Source organism: Haemaphysalis longicornis, unplaced genomic scaffold (genome assembly GCF_048455015.1).
Source record: "Haemaphysalis longicornis isolate Haplotype H1 unplaced genomic scaffold, Haemaphysalis longicornis Haplotype H1 scaffold_6, whole genome shotgun sequence".
Taxonomy (NCBI): domain Eukaryota; kingdom Metazoa; phylum Arthropoda; class Arachnida; order Ixodida; family Ixodidae; genus Haemaphysalis; species Haemaphysalis longicornis.
This window is the reverse complement of record NW_027526407.1, coordinates 54,886,160-54,898,127: the sequence shown is the minus strand read 5'-3', so window position 1 is coordinate 54,898,127 and position 11,968 is coordinate 54,886,160. Positions and strand designations below refer to the sequence as shown.

At 45.7% G+C, this 11,968-nt stretch overlaps 1 protein-coding gene across 2 annotated transcripts in view; it reads right to left on the bottom strand.

Moving 5' to 3' along the window:
* Nucleotides 1-212: 212 nt before the first annotated feature.
* The window catches only part of LOC144142718 (catalase-like), a 30,163-nt gene continuing 18,407 nt past the window's right edge, over nucleotides 213-11,968 (bottom strand). The window contains exons 8-11 of one of the 2 annotated variants that reach the window (XM_077674385.1): nucleotides 11,224-11,359; nucleotides 7,568-7,716; nucleotides 3,519-3,677; nucleotides 213-417 (exon numbers count right to left, since the gene is read on the bottom strand). In XM_077674385.1, coding sequence (XP_077530511.1) covers nucleotides 409-417; nucleotides 3,519-3,677; nucleotides 7,568-7,716; nucleotides 11,224-11,359 — 453 coding nt within the window. In that variant the 3' untranslated portion in view covers nucleotides 213-408. Of the gene's footprint in view, nucleotides 418-3,518; nucleotides 3,678-6,872; nucleotides 6,893-7,567; nucleotides 7,717-11,223; nucleotides 11,360-11,968 lie in introns of those variants that run through there. The other variant, XM_077674387.1, reaches the window with a different exon arrangement.

Below are 11,968 nucleotides of genomic sequence, written 5' to 3'. Positions count from 1 at the left end.
CTGGTTAGTGGGACGGGTCCTCAGTCCAGGACAAGAGAGTAAAAGTAATTTTCTTCAAATCATAGAACGCCATCCCGAGTAGAATAGGATTTGTTCTTCGCGCCTGGAACCAAGCACACCCACAATACAGCCACCGATCCGCAAATCATGCTCAGCTGCAGATTTAACTGCACATTTCACTTTCGTGTTTTACCGGTTCCTATATGACAGAGGAATCAACCACATTTTTTTTATTCTTCGCTTGCACAACACAAAACACTAAAAACGACGGCACCGAAAGTGAAGATGTGCAATGTGCGAGAGCACGCAACAGGCGATTGCCATTTGGTGGGGTGTAAAAGTTTCATCTTCAGGCAAGAATGCGCTGTGAAGGACGCAAGGGCCTGCAAAGTGGCCAGCCGGAACACTTCAACTTTCCTGAAAGAAAAAAAAAGAAGAATCAGAGAAAAGTTGCTGCAACAGATAGACTGACTGACTGAAACAGACAGATTGACGAAGATTGACTAACTGACGGAGACTGACTGAAAATGACTAACTGAGAATGCTTAATTCATAATGGCTATTCCTTGTTGTTGGGTAACGAGAATTAAACTCTCTTTCTTTTTACAAGTTCTGCAAAACTTGGTATGCACAAACTGTCCCACAAACATCAGTTCTCATTTCGTATGATCTTATATGTCGGTTGTTCTCTTTCGACTCGTGTTTCGTCAGAAACACACTACAGCTGGTGATGGTTTGCGTATACTATCAGCCGCAGCAATTAATTTGTTTACGACCGCTCTATAAACAACACAACAACGGGGAAGCAAATATAAAAAAGCATAGACCAAGTGATATTGCGTCCGGTGGGCCAATCAGGAAGCACCGTGTTTAGCGCAGTCGATGCCTATAGTTTTCTTCGTGCTTACAGAAACGAATATATGGGCGAATGTTCGGATCGAATCAGACACGAATTTTTCGATGCTGGAAAAGCCGCTTACAATATCAAATCGAATACCGAATATTTTTTTTCGCTGCATAATTGGATTCTTTCGAACTTGTACTCCGTTGAGTATTTCGTTGAGAAGAGTAGCTGTCCGGCCTGAATAAGCTTGAACCGAAAATAAGAGCGCGCATGTCATTGCACGTGCAAAAGTGCCCAACACTGGCGTGATCGACTCTCGGACGTTGAGCTTTGAAGCTGCAGTATATTTATAAGCTAGCAACTATATGCTTACAGCAGAGCATGTGTGTATACTGCCCCGAAAAGGCGACAAAAACAACGAACAAAAACATTATACAGTATTTACTCGCGTAATGATCGCACTTTCTTTTTAAAATTGATGCAAATTAGGGGTGCCTTCATTACGCGGGGTAATTTTTTCGCGAAAAACCTTTGAGCCCAGAAAACGCAAGTAAGTAGCGGGTCAGAATTCTTACGATAGGTCTCATGGACATAATAAAAATAATAAAAACATAATAAAAACTCCCCACACCGCCGCCAGCCGCTTTGCCAAGTGACGCAGAATGTAGTGTTTTCATGAATTAGGGAATGCGCCGGAACGAGTTTGCTGCGAAGTGACAATAGGGCAACCAATAAGTGGCTGCCGCTGTCAGTGCGGGACATCAAAACAGACATGTTGACCGACGCAACAAGCTGAGCGCATTTTTTTCTTTGTCTTGCGAGTACATTGTGTGAATTTAGTGAGAGTTTCGTCCGCATCAATGCTTGCCGATATCGCTAATATCAGCAAGTCTGCGACAACAACGTAGCCATGTCTGCTTTGAAAGGGAAGGAAAGAGGTAAGCACGATCATCATCGAATAGACTTGGCACACATGACGTACTGCTAGAGTTGTACACTCTAGTACTGCTGCGGCAAGTTCAGGGTGCGTTCATTGCGCGGGAAATTTAAAAAAAAATGGAATTTTGACGACAAACTTCAAGGGTGCGATCATTACGCGAGTGCGATCATTATGCGAGTAAATAAGGTATATTGCCACAAACGCGTCTTATTTATGTGATGTTACCAGCGCTTGGCCGCGCCCGGCTGTCTTATCTTTTCCGAGCTGGGCGCCAGTTCGCTCTTTTTACCGTCTGCCGCAACGGGCAATTTGGTTTGATGGGGAAATGGTTTCTCCCTGTCGACAATGAGATAGACTGTCCTTTGATCGACAAAGTTCGCGTATGCATGTGCAGAAATGTGCGATACTGGCATGATAAATTCTTTGAAGCTGCAGTATATTTAAAAGCTAGCACCTATAGTAGCGCTTCGAAACACTAAATAAGCTACGCTGAAGAGTAACGACACTTACGCACGGCGGCAGCCATTTTGGTGCCTGACGCCAGGGTGGCCAGCTGTATGCGCTCTATTGCGGATGAAAGTTACGGGCGGAATTGGTCCGGGCGCCGCTTGGCAACTATGACAGCTGTGTTTACTTTTCGAAGATTTAGAAACAGCGTGCCGGTGCGATGGGGTCAAGCTCGGTTACGCTAGCGTCGCTCATTTAGTGGCTCTAGCTTACACTAGAGCCACTAATTAAGCTACGCTTTCGAAGTGGCTATAGGTTACGTTAGGACACTGTCGTTCTTTCCCAGCGGGAAGCGATGCAGGCGCTTTCCACCTTCCCGCCGGTTGAAACAGCTTAGTACAGAGCAGCACGGCATCGCTACTCTGTCTGGGGGCTTAAAACCCACTCAACGTGTCATACAGCCGCACTGCGCTTCGAAAATCACGATTTATCCAAAAGCGCGCGGGGCAACACGAAGGCACCAAAATGCCACCGCCCATTGGTCGTCTGGGGGTAAACAAATGTCACGTGACGCGTTTCGACCAATGGCCGCTGTCGGCGGCATACAACGATCACAGAAAAGAGTGCCGATACTCCGAAACCTGATCTAGTGGCTCTAGTAGCGCCCTTCTCGACCTAGTTCGATGGTTCGGGAAACAATAGTAGTGAAAGATAAATGCTCGCAGGGCAGACGCCGCGAGATTCAATTCCCGATCCTCGACTGCACATGTCACTTGGTTGACCGTTTCTTCGCCGCTTGTGTCCTCTTGTCTGTAGTGGAGCACAAGTTCGCTGCAATAAACCTTGTTTAATCAAAGAACCATGCATCATTCTTGGCTGTACACGACCACACATACTAAATTCCCGAAACAATTCAAATTCAAAAGTCACTAGTTCTTTTTTTTTGTTGTTGTTGCCTTGTAATTTTTTTTTAACGCTGTGTCATACCTTTCTGCACGCCCCCCCCCCCTTATGTAATGCCCTCAGGGCCCTTAAGGTGGAAATAAATGAAATAAATGAAATGAAATTTAGCGGGCGTCACATACTTGCACAAGTGACAGAGAGTGCAGAAACAGACAAACCATAGGCTGGTGCGCAATGTCTGTTTCACTGTCCCGGTCATTGGTCTAAATTTGAATTCAAAACTGTACCAACTATCTTAAAATGCCTTTACTAGCTTCCTATCGAACCACATAAAAAGAACGCTTGCAGTCAGCTCTGCTCCGATGGGGACACGACAGTTCCCACCTGTAAGAGTTCGTCGAGCTTCTTCGAGATGGCGGCCCCACAGTCCGGATGAGCGCTGGCAAAGTTTGCGACAGCCCGCCTCCGTATGAAGTCCTGGGCGTGCTGGAGATGGTTGGCAATGTTGGTCGTCAGGTGGTCGCGTTCGTCACTGCTCATCGCCTGCAAACGTGCGCGGAAGTGTCAAAATGGCCGCGGTCTCCTCACTTTTGCTAAGGTGATCAATATCCGCTTAAGAGTCAATGAAGATCAAATACAAGTTAGTTATTGGAAAAAGGCAGCTTTATTAATGAGCCAATGATAAATGTTACGGCAAACTTCATGCAAATAATCGAGATAGAAATAATCAAGATCCCCAGGTGGTCGAAATGAATCCAGAGCCCTCCACTACGGCGCACCTGATCGCCTGCGTTGCGTCGGCGCGTTAAACCCTACAATCAATCTATCACCCTCCTTATGAACTGGATTGGGAACGGTCTTGGATGCTTGTGGTAGCATGACCACGGTTATTTGAACCTGAATCCGACGAAGTGTTAAAGGAACTTTTCAGAAAAAGCCAAAGCAATAAATGATGCGAGGTCCGGCTTACTGACATTTCATTTTGACTGCACGGCTTCTAAAATTCCCTGCCTCTATTAAGGAGGCCAACTGTTCCCTAGTGGCCATAATTATATCTGAATATTCCTCGAAAAGGGGAAAATTACCCGCACGGAACATCACTGGCCACCGCCAAGAAACATGACCGGCTGCTTGTGGAGGGGCCTCCAATTCCGTTTAACCATATCACTTAAGCAGTGTCTAGAGTGCCGTCCGACGGCACTAGCTTATCGCTGCAGGCATGGCTAGAGTGCCGTCCGACGACATTCGGATATTTAGGACTAGGATAGCACCAGCCAAACCGTCTGTCGTTGTAGTATCCCTCTTAGCTTCTTGATTACAAGGACGGTGGTACGAGAGCGGCTTCTGCATCTGTTTCTTTTTTACAGCTTTAATTGAACTAATTTTTATGATTCAGGTAAGTTTTGATGTTTTAAATGATTTCTTTGTGTGCGTTAGGTCATGTTAGGTTTTGTTAAGGTTAAGTTGCCTAGCTTTACGTTATCGAGAGCGATGTAGGGCCACACGCAGCCATTTTGTTACAAAGCGCCGGTGGACGTCGATATAGTGGAGTACTTATAATGCCGTCGGGCGGCACCCTAGACACGGCTAGAGTGAACTAAAATATTGGAAGAGTGGCAAAAGCAAGGGCATTTTCAATGGGAGGCAGTGAGGCCGAAAAACTGGAAATCCGCAGGGGGCGCTGCCATCGATTACTAGAGGGTAAATAGTGTAGTGGATACAGTCACCGCCTGCCACTCGTTGTCCCTGGGTTCGAATCCAGGCGTGTGGCCATTTTTTTTCTTTTTTGGAAACCCAGGAACACGAATAAAAGCAAATGCTCTGGGCTAAGCACCGACTGATTTAATGCTTGTGTTGATTATTGGCAGCGAAAAAATCTGCAGAAATTCACAGAATTGCCTATTAATGCCTAGCGTTCTTCTGCTACTTGTGTTGAGTGTGAGTTCTTTGTAACCGAATACGAGTATGAGTAGCGAAAGTCGTTGGTTTATTTTAATATTTTTAATTTTTGTTTGTTTCTTTTCTCGATTAATGCAAATTTTAGTATTATAGTGATGAAGCGCCTTACAGCTGGCTGATAATACCTTTTTCCGAAGGTGCAAGGCGTACAGCAGAGTTGTAGCATTTACGCTATTTTTTATTAGCATTTCTGACGTTCTTTTGCGGGCATTTTAGTTTATTATTCGGTTGTGTGAGGAAATGTATAAGATGCATATTTTTGATTTTGTGAGATAATGTTTGTGAAAATTTGATTTTTATTTTTTTAATCTTTTGTTTTTTGAAATGCTGTCCGACAAATTATCCCCATTCACGCTATTGTAACAATTAAAGCTGTTTTTTTCGACAAATCTGTACTTTTGTGTAAATGCATGGGGTTACTTCCTGGCTACGGAGGTACTCAGCAAAGAATGCTATTCCATTTGGGCATTGAGAGTCGCATAGTCTTGCTCTTGCATAATCTCGCATAATCTTGCATAGTCTTGCTTTAGTGGGGCGTAAGTAGATACGACGGTGGTACGCTTTCCCCAATTGCCAATGCCCCTATTCCCCTACCAAAGGCGCCTACTTGTAAGAGATATGGAGTATTTGACTGAACTGTTCCCAAGCAGCTTTCGCTTCTCAAAGTTGCGCTCGGAAGAAAATTCATCCTCAAGACCTCGTATGACAAGCTCTCATTCGGGATGGCGTACATTTTCTGCGGCATTCCCAATCTGCCTTCCTTCTCGCGTTAAAACAAAAATGAAGTGGCGTGAAAGGAACACTGGGCCGCGCAGCCTTTTTCGCGGCAATGGTGGCTCAGGGCACACGCACGTTCAGGGTTTTGAGCTCTTGTGACATCCCATAGCAGGCCCGAGCATTTTTTTCTTCAAGGACAAATACACACAAGGCATGATGAGCTCTACCTAATGGAGGAATAGTTTTGCATCGGTCACTCTATTTCCCGAAATTTTTGGTTTTCTCGGGGGTGGATGGAAGAATGGCATGCCCATCCTTATGAGGACCGAGACTTATTTTTTTTTAAATCGATGCAACAAAAGAGAGCTTAGACTCCTACTTCCACCACAATTTGATCCGTCATCGTACAAAACGTTCTTGTTAGCGGCGCCAAGAAATCTGCGCGAAGGAGCGCTAATTAACGAATCCGTGTTAAGAAAACATGACTTGAAAAGCACATCGACGGCACAGCGAAGTTTTTATCTAAGGTTTAAATTGATTTCATTTATAGTTTCGTGTTTTAATTCTGTTTAAAATTATTTCTTATTTTCTGAATCATCTTTAACCGCCCCAAGTTCTCTAAGGTTGCTTCGCGATCTCCTTCCACCTTCCGGTTACAAATGCATTCGATCAGTCTCCTACACGTTACACCGCTGCTTGTTTCCTTAGGCCATTGCCGGGTTCAAGCACGTGTTTCTGGAAGCTTCGCGCTTCAACGCATTTGGAGCCTCTGAAATAGGCGCACAGCCATGAACTTCTCGCTTTTTTTGACGCCTCGCGCATTAAAAACATGTGCATAAAGTTGGCTTTGCCGCATGTCGTCTTGATGTAAGGGCATTGAGAGAGAGAGAGAGAGAGAGAGAGAGAGAGAGAGAGAGAGAGAGAAAATAGGAAGAGGAGGGGGGGGGGCGGAAATTTATAGGGCCGCCGCGACATGCAGTGCCCGCGACGAAGGGCACCGAAAAATGTATGAAAGCGTAACGTAATACAGTTACGCTATGAAAAAGAACAGATTATACTGACCTTCAGTGTGGTTTAGGCATCTTGTTGGTGCGCCCCATGCATATGCAAAAAAAAAAAAAAACAAGTTGTCCCACATCGAGATTCGAACCCATGAATGCTGATTGGAAGACGGACACTATATCCACTACACTACGCCCCGTCCAGTATTCCGCAGCAGCGCCCCTAGCGGATTTCCATATTTCTGGCTTCAATTTCCCTGTGCCGCTTTTGCCACTATTACAATATTCTAGTTCACTGTAACACGGCCTATTAATTAAATGCTAATGTGCATTTAGCACACTGATAACTTATCCTGTCCACTGATCTTGTCCACATTACGTAACTATGACGCGAGGTTTGAAAGTTTTTCAACATATCTCGCCCCTTTTTGGGGGTGTAAAAAAGCGTCTGTCGTGGCTGATACGGAGCTGAATGCGTTACCAGAGGCTATATAGTGCTTTCAAATTAAACAAAGATGTATGTTGTGTCCATGACCTCTTTAAAAACCCGCTTAAAGCAATCCCCGGTTAAGAGGAACAAGCATCCTTTTTTCTCGTACAGACACGTAAAACATTAACAAATCATTAAAGCATTTAAACACGTAAGGCATTAAGACACGTAAGACACGTAAATCAGTGTAGCCTCAATAAACCACGTTAATGTAGATTCTATCAGCTACGCTACATGTGAAGTCTGTCTTTGCTAGAAAGCCTGACCTCCCAGAATTCCCCCGGTTGAGTGAAGTCGTCGTCGGAGGAGCTGTCCCAGCGGTCAACGTCTCCGGACGAAGGGAACGGGGGTGCCTTCCACTTGGCGTCATCCACGGGACCGGAAAAGCTGTTCGGGAAATAGTTGGGGGCCCCGCCTGCAGACAGACGTTTGTTAATATGAATGTGCATGAGGTCAAGGACCGGCCACACTGGTGACTACAAGAAACAAACAGTGCCACACTTGTAAAAAAAAAAAAAAAAAAAAACCACGTGATAACACCAGTCTTCAAAGTCGTCGTGGCGCTCCTTCAACCCGATAGACCACGGGTCGGCATCCTGCGGCCCGCGGCGCAGCACGTTGTCAGAACCCTCCCCCCTCTCCCTGTCACTAGCCGCGTTTACATGAATGCGACAGAATGCGATAGGAGCGCGTCGCATTTCCAAGCGCATCACAAGTAATGCGATGCGCTAGCGTTTACATGTACCGCGTTACCCCTGGTGCGATGGTGGCGCCATACGGCGTCGCACATCGAAGGTAAAGTAGCGTTTCTGGCGCTTCCAAAGCTTCCGGCACGGCTGGTTCTTGTTCTTTTTTCACGACTCGCATTTTCCGGTGTCTTACACTCGATTTAGACGTTTTTAAATGCAAAGCTGCGTTGGCAGGGCTTAATTTTCTTGTCGGCATAATTCCTAATGCGATGCGCTCGCGTTTACATGCACTTCGAAAGTCGACTTACGCGTCTCAATCCACCCCTGTCTGGCGCATTAATGCGACGCGCTTTCCTAGCGCATTAGCCCAGTTTACATGGATGCGATGCGAGGCGATGCGATGCGCCACTTGTCGCATTCATGTAAACGCGGCTACTTCCTATCTGAATACTGACACGCCAGTATTGGCGATGAGCGCGACCACCGGCAGCGCTGCGAAGCGCGCCTCCGCGACGTCAGCTTAGGGATTCTCACATTTGTCGTCTGCTTCGGTCGGGCTCGCTCTCCCTGCTGTTTCTTTGCGCTCGGTTCGCGTCTGATGTTTGTCCGCACCAGATTTTGTGCGTGCGTAAATTTTTATCAAAATAATTGACTTAAAATCGCATACACTAGCTCAAGGCGTGAGTTGGAGTATAGTTTTGGATACCGCTACGGAAGAAATTTAACATTGCCGGCGTCGCCCCATCCCTTGCGAAGCCGGTCCTGTGCGGAGCGCGAGGAGTCGGAGCTGAGCGTCAGCCTCTCTTTTGAACAAAGGTAACAGCCAGCTGCTAGTAACCGACAACAGAGAAAATACAAGACCAAAACAAATTCCAGGCCTTCGGGGCTGTCGGTTTTGGCAGAAGGCATTACGGTTCCCGGTAATCATTTGTAAGGTAAAATAGTTCTTGCAACCTTTCCGAACGCTCAAAAGTATTGTACCACATTACTTTTCGTTGTCATGGCATGAAAGTATGCCGACATGCACTATGGCGCGCAAAAAAAAAATGTAGGTTGAGTTCCGAATAACCTACTGTGTGCATAGGCGCGTGCTCGTTTTATAAACCAGTATCGAGGTTTATTGAGCAAAACGAGTCACGTCTTCGATAAAGATACAGTAACACTATGTTTGTTCAGACTTGGGGTGATATTTCGTTTTCATTTCTCACAGCCATATCGCCCCAATAGTCAGATATGCGTTAGAGGAAAACTGCACTCAAAGGTGGAGGAGGAGGATGAGGAGGAGGAGGAGGAGGAACTGTATTTATTCGTAAAGTCGAGCTTATTAGTGGGCCGGGTCCTCACTCCAGGACAACACCCTAAGAGTAATTTTGTATTAAATTCGTAGAACGCCATCCCAAGTAGACCAGGATTTGTTCTTTACGCCTGGAAGGGTTAGAAAACAATTAAGAGCTGCTTGGAAATATTGATAGGCTTCGATTCTTGCAAAAAAAAAAAAAGCACGTATACTATTTATTTCGTTCGTTAGCGAGTGTATAAAGCCTACAACACCGTGATCATGCCCTAATTGTTCGGGTTGAGTGTCAGTTCGTTATAATAACGATAGATAGAAGAGAAATTCGAATCACAAAAGCCACCTTCGAGTACTCTGGACAACGTTGTCTGGGGCGCGATCGCGGTGGCGTAGCACGAACCTTCTTGTATTTGCGTGTGAATAAACAACGCACGCTGCGGATATGCATCTTCTTGCACGCAGCCATAACGAAAGCCAATTTGTGAAGGGAACGTTTGTCATACAGCCTGAAGAAAATCCACCCTATCTTTGTGAGCCTCCCAAACCACTAATAAGATGTTTGTGACGGTTCAGAAAAAATAATGCGTTGGGCACAGAAAAAAACAATCACCTGATACGAGTCGACAACGAAAGAAATAGAAGACAGCCGCTTTATTTCCTGCTGTGCGATGCGCGTGTTGGGGCCCGCTGCTTGGTACGTAGCATTAGACTCTTGAGCCTTCATAAGAGCACCACAAAAATACTGAAGGAAGCCTATGTATTTTGAATACTTATCGAGGAGCTCTCAGCGCTGAACCTCGTGAATAAGCTAGAAAGGACGAGTTACACACGATCTTCTGACCGATGCTCTGAAGAAAGTTGTTATCTCTCTCCTCGTGTGTTCCAAACTTGTGGAAGATACAGCTTGAAATTATTGATATCTGTCAGAAGCTGGCACAAATAACTTAATTATTAAAATAGGCTTTTTAATGCACTAAAGCATCAAAGCGGGCGATTTCTAGCGCAGGCACTGCTGCCCCTCGCAAGCGGAGCGTAGCAGACGACAGCGGCGCGAGTCCCTAAGCCGACGTCAGAGCCAGAGGGTGCCACTCAAACATCTCATCGCCAATTGCCCTCAAATGGAGTTAGCCAGATTATTGTCAATTATTCTCGAATATTATTGACAATTCGCTGATTTTTTTCTCTTGACCTGCAACCCCCCTCCCCAAGATGCTCCGTCCCTCCCTCCGCCGTGTCGGCTTCATGCAACCTCGAAACGTTGCCGACCCCTGCGACAGGGTCCATCTGCAGACGTCCGATAAACGAAAGGCCGGAATGGACCAATGGACAGACACAAAACGGTGAATAAGTATTTTTAGGTATGTTTTTTTAGCAATCTCAGCAGTTTTCTTTCTACTTATATACCATTTCCCCTCCTCGTTCGTTATTATTCCCTCCTTTACTACACACCCTTTCTTTCCCTTCTAATTCCCGTGTCCCCATCCCCAGGTGTAAGGTAGCCAACCAAACGTTTCCCTTATTACCCTCACTGCCTTTCCAGCACTGTTTGTTTCTTCCTTCTTCCCTTCAGAGAGGAAGCAAATAAGGTCCTATTGGCTTCCTCAATTCGGATTTTTTTTTGCACGTGAACGAGTTTGTTTTGCGTCAGCGAAGAAAGACGGCAGCGTTTGAGAAGCGATCGGAATACTAAACCGCGCAGCGGAACCGAGTTGAAAAGGAATGGACACAGAGGGAGGCCCTGGTTTGCCTAGTCCTTTTATTGTCCGGCTTGCAATCAAAAGCGGCATGCTTCAAGGATATAAAACGCTCGCGGTTGGGCTTTACCAATTTGCAAACTCCATCAATTCTCCCAACAATAATTCCTGCGTTGAATTAAGCCGACACGATAATTTAATATCAGTGAAAGCAATTAAGTGTGAAGGATATAAGGATCCGGTACCTTGATTTGTGACGGCCATTTTACCATCTCTCTCGTAGTTGGCCCGGCGAACTTTAAGTGGACAGTTGACTGGTAACTGGCTGAAGTTCGGACCCAGTCGATGCCTTTGAGAGTCACCGTATGCGAACAGACGACCCTGTGGCAATCAAGGAACGTAAAAGAATTAAGCCTACTTTCTTTGCCGTACAATTTATTATGTGTTTCTAAAAAGTGATATTAAACAGTTTCAGTTTCACGTACGTAGAACCTTCGCGTACCACAGAACATTCATGGATGACGAATACAGAACCCATAGGGTCGCCGTAAGCCTCACGGACGAACATGAGATTCTAATGGACAGCTTTGGTTTCTCGTACGTAGAACACAGAAGATTCAAGTACGTAAAACTCTCACGGAATGATGAGGGCGCATGCTCAGAACGCCAAGGGTGGCCGCGAATCTCGCGGACGTACGCGAGATTCAAATTTTTACGTTGCGGTCTTTACGTATCTTCCGTACTTACAGTGGATCAACCTGGAGGAGCCCTGCCCTCCCTCTTCGCAGCGATAACAGCCTCGTCGCTAATCCCTAGGCGCGATATCGAGTTCTAAGCTTTTGATTTCGCCTTCAATTTGCCCATTCAAACCCTTTCCCGAATTTTCAATCGCAAAGCATGTTTTGGTTTTTAGATAGACCGGCTATTGTTGGTCGTCATCATAGAACATAGTTAATACTACCCGCGATAATACTACTCGCGATACATAAC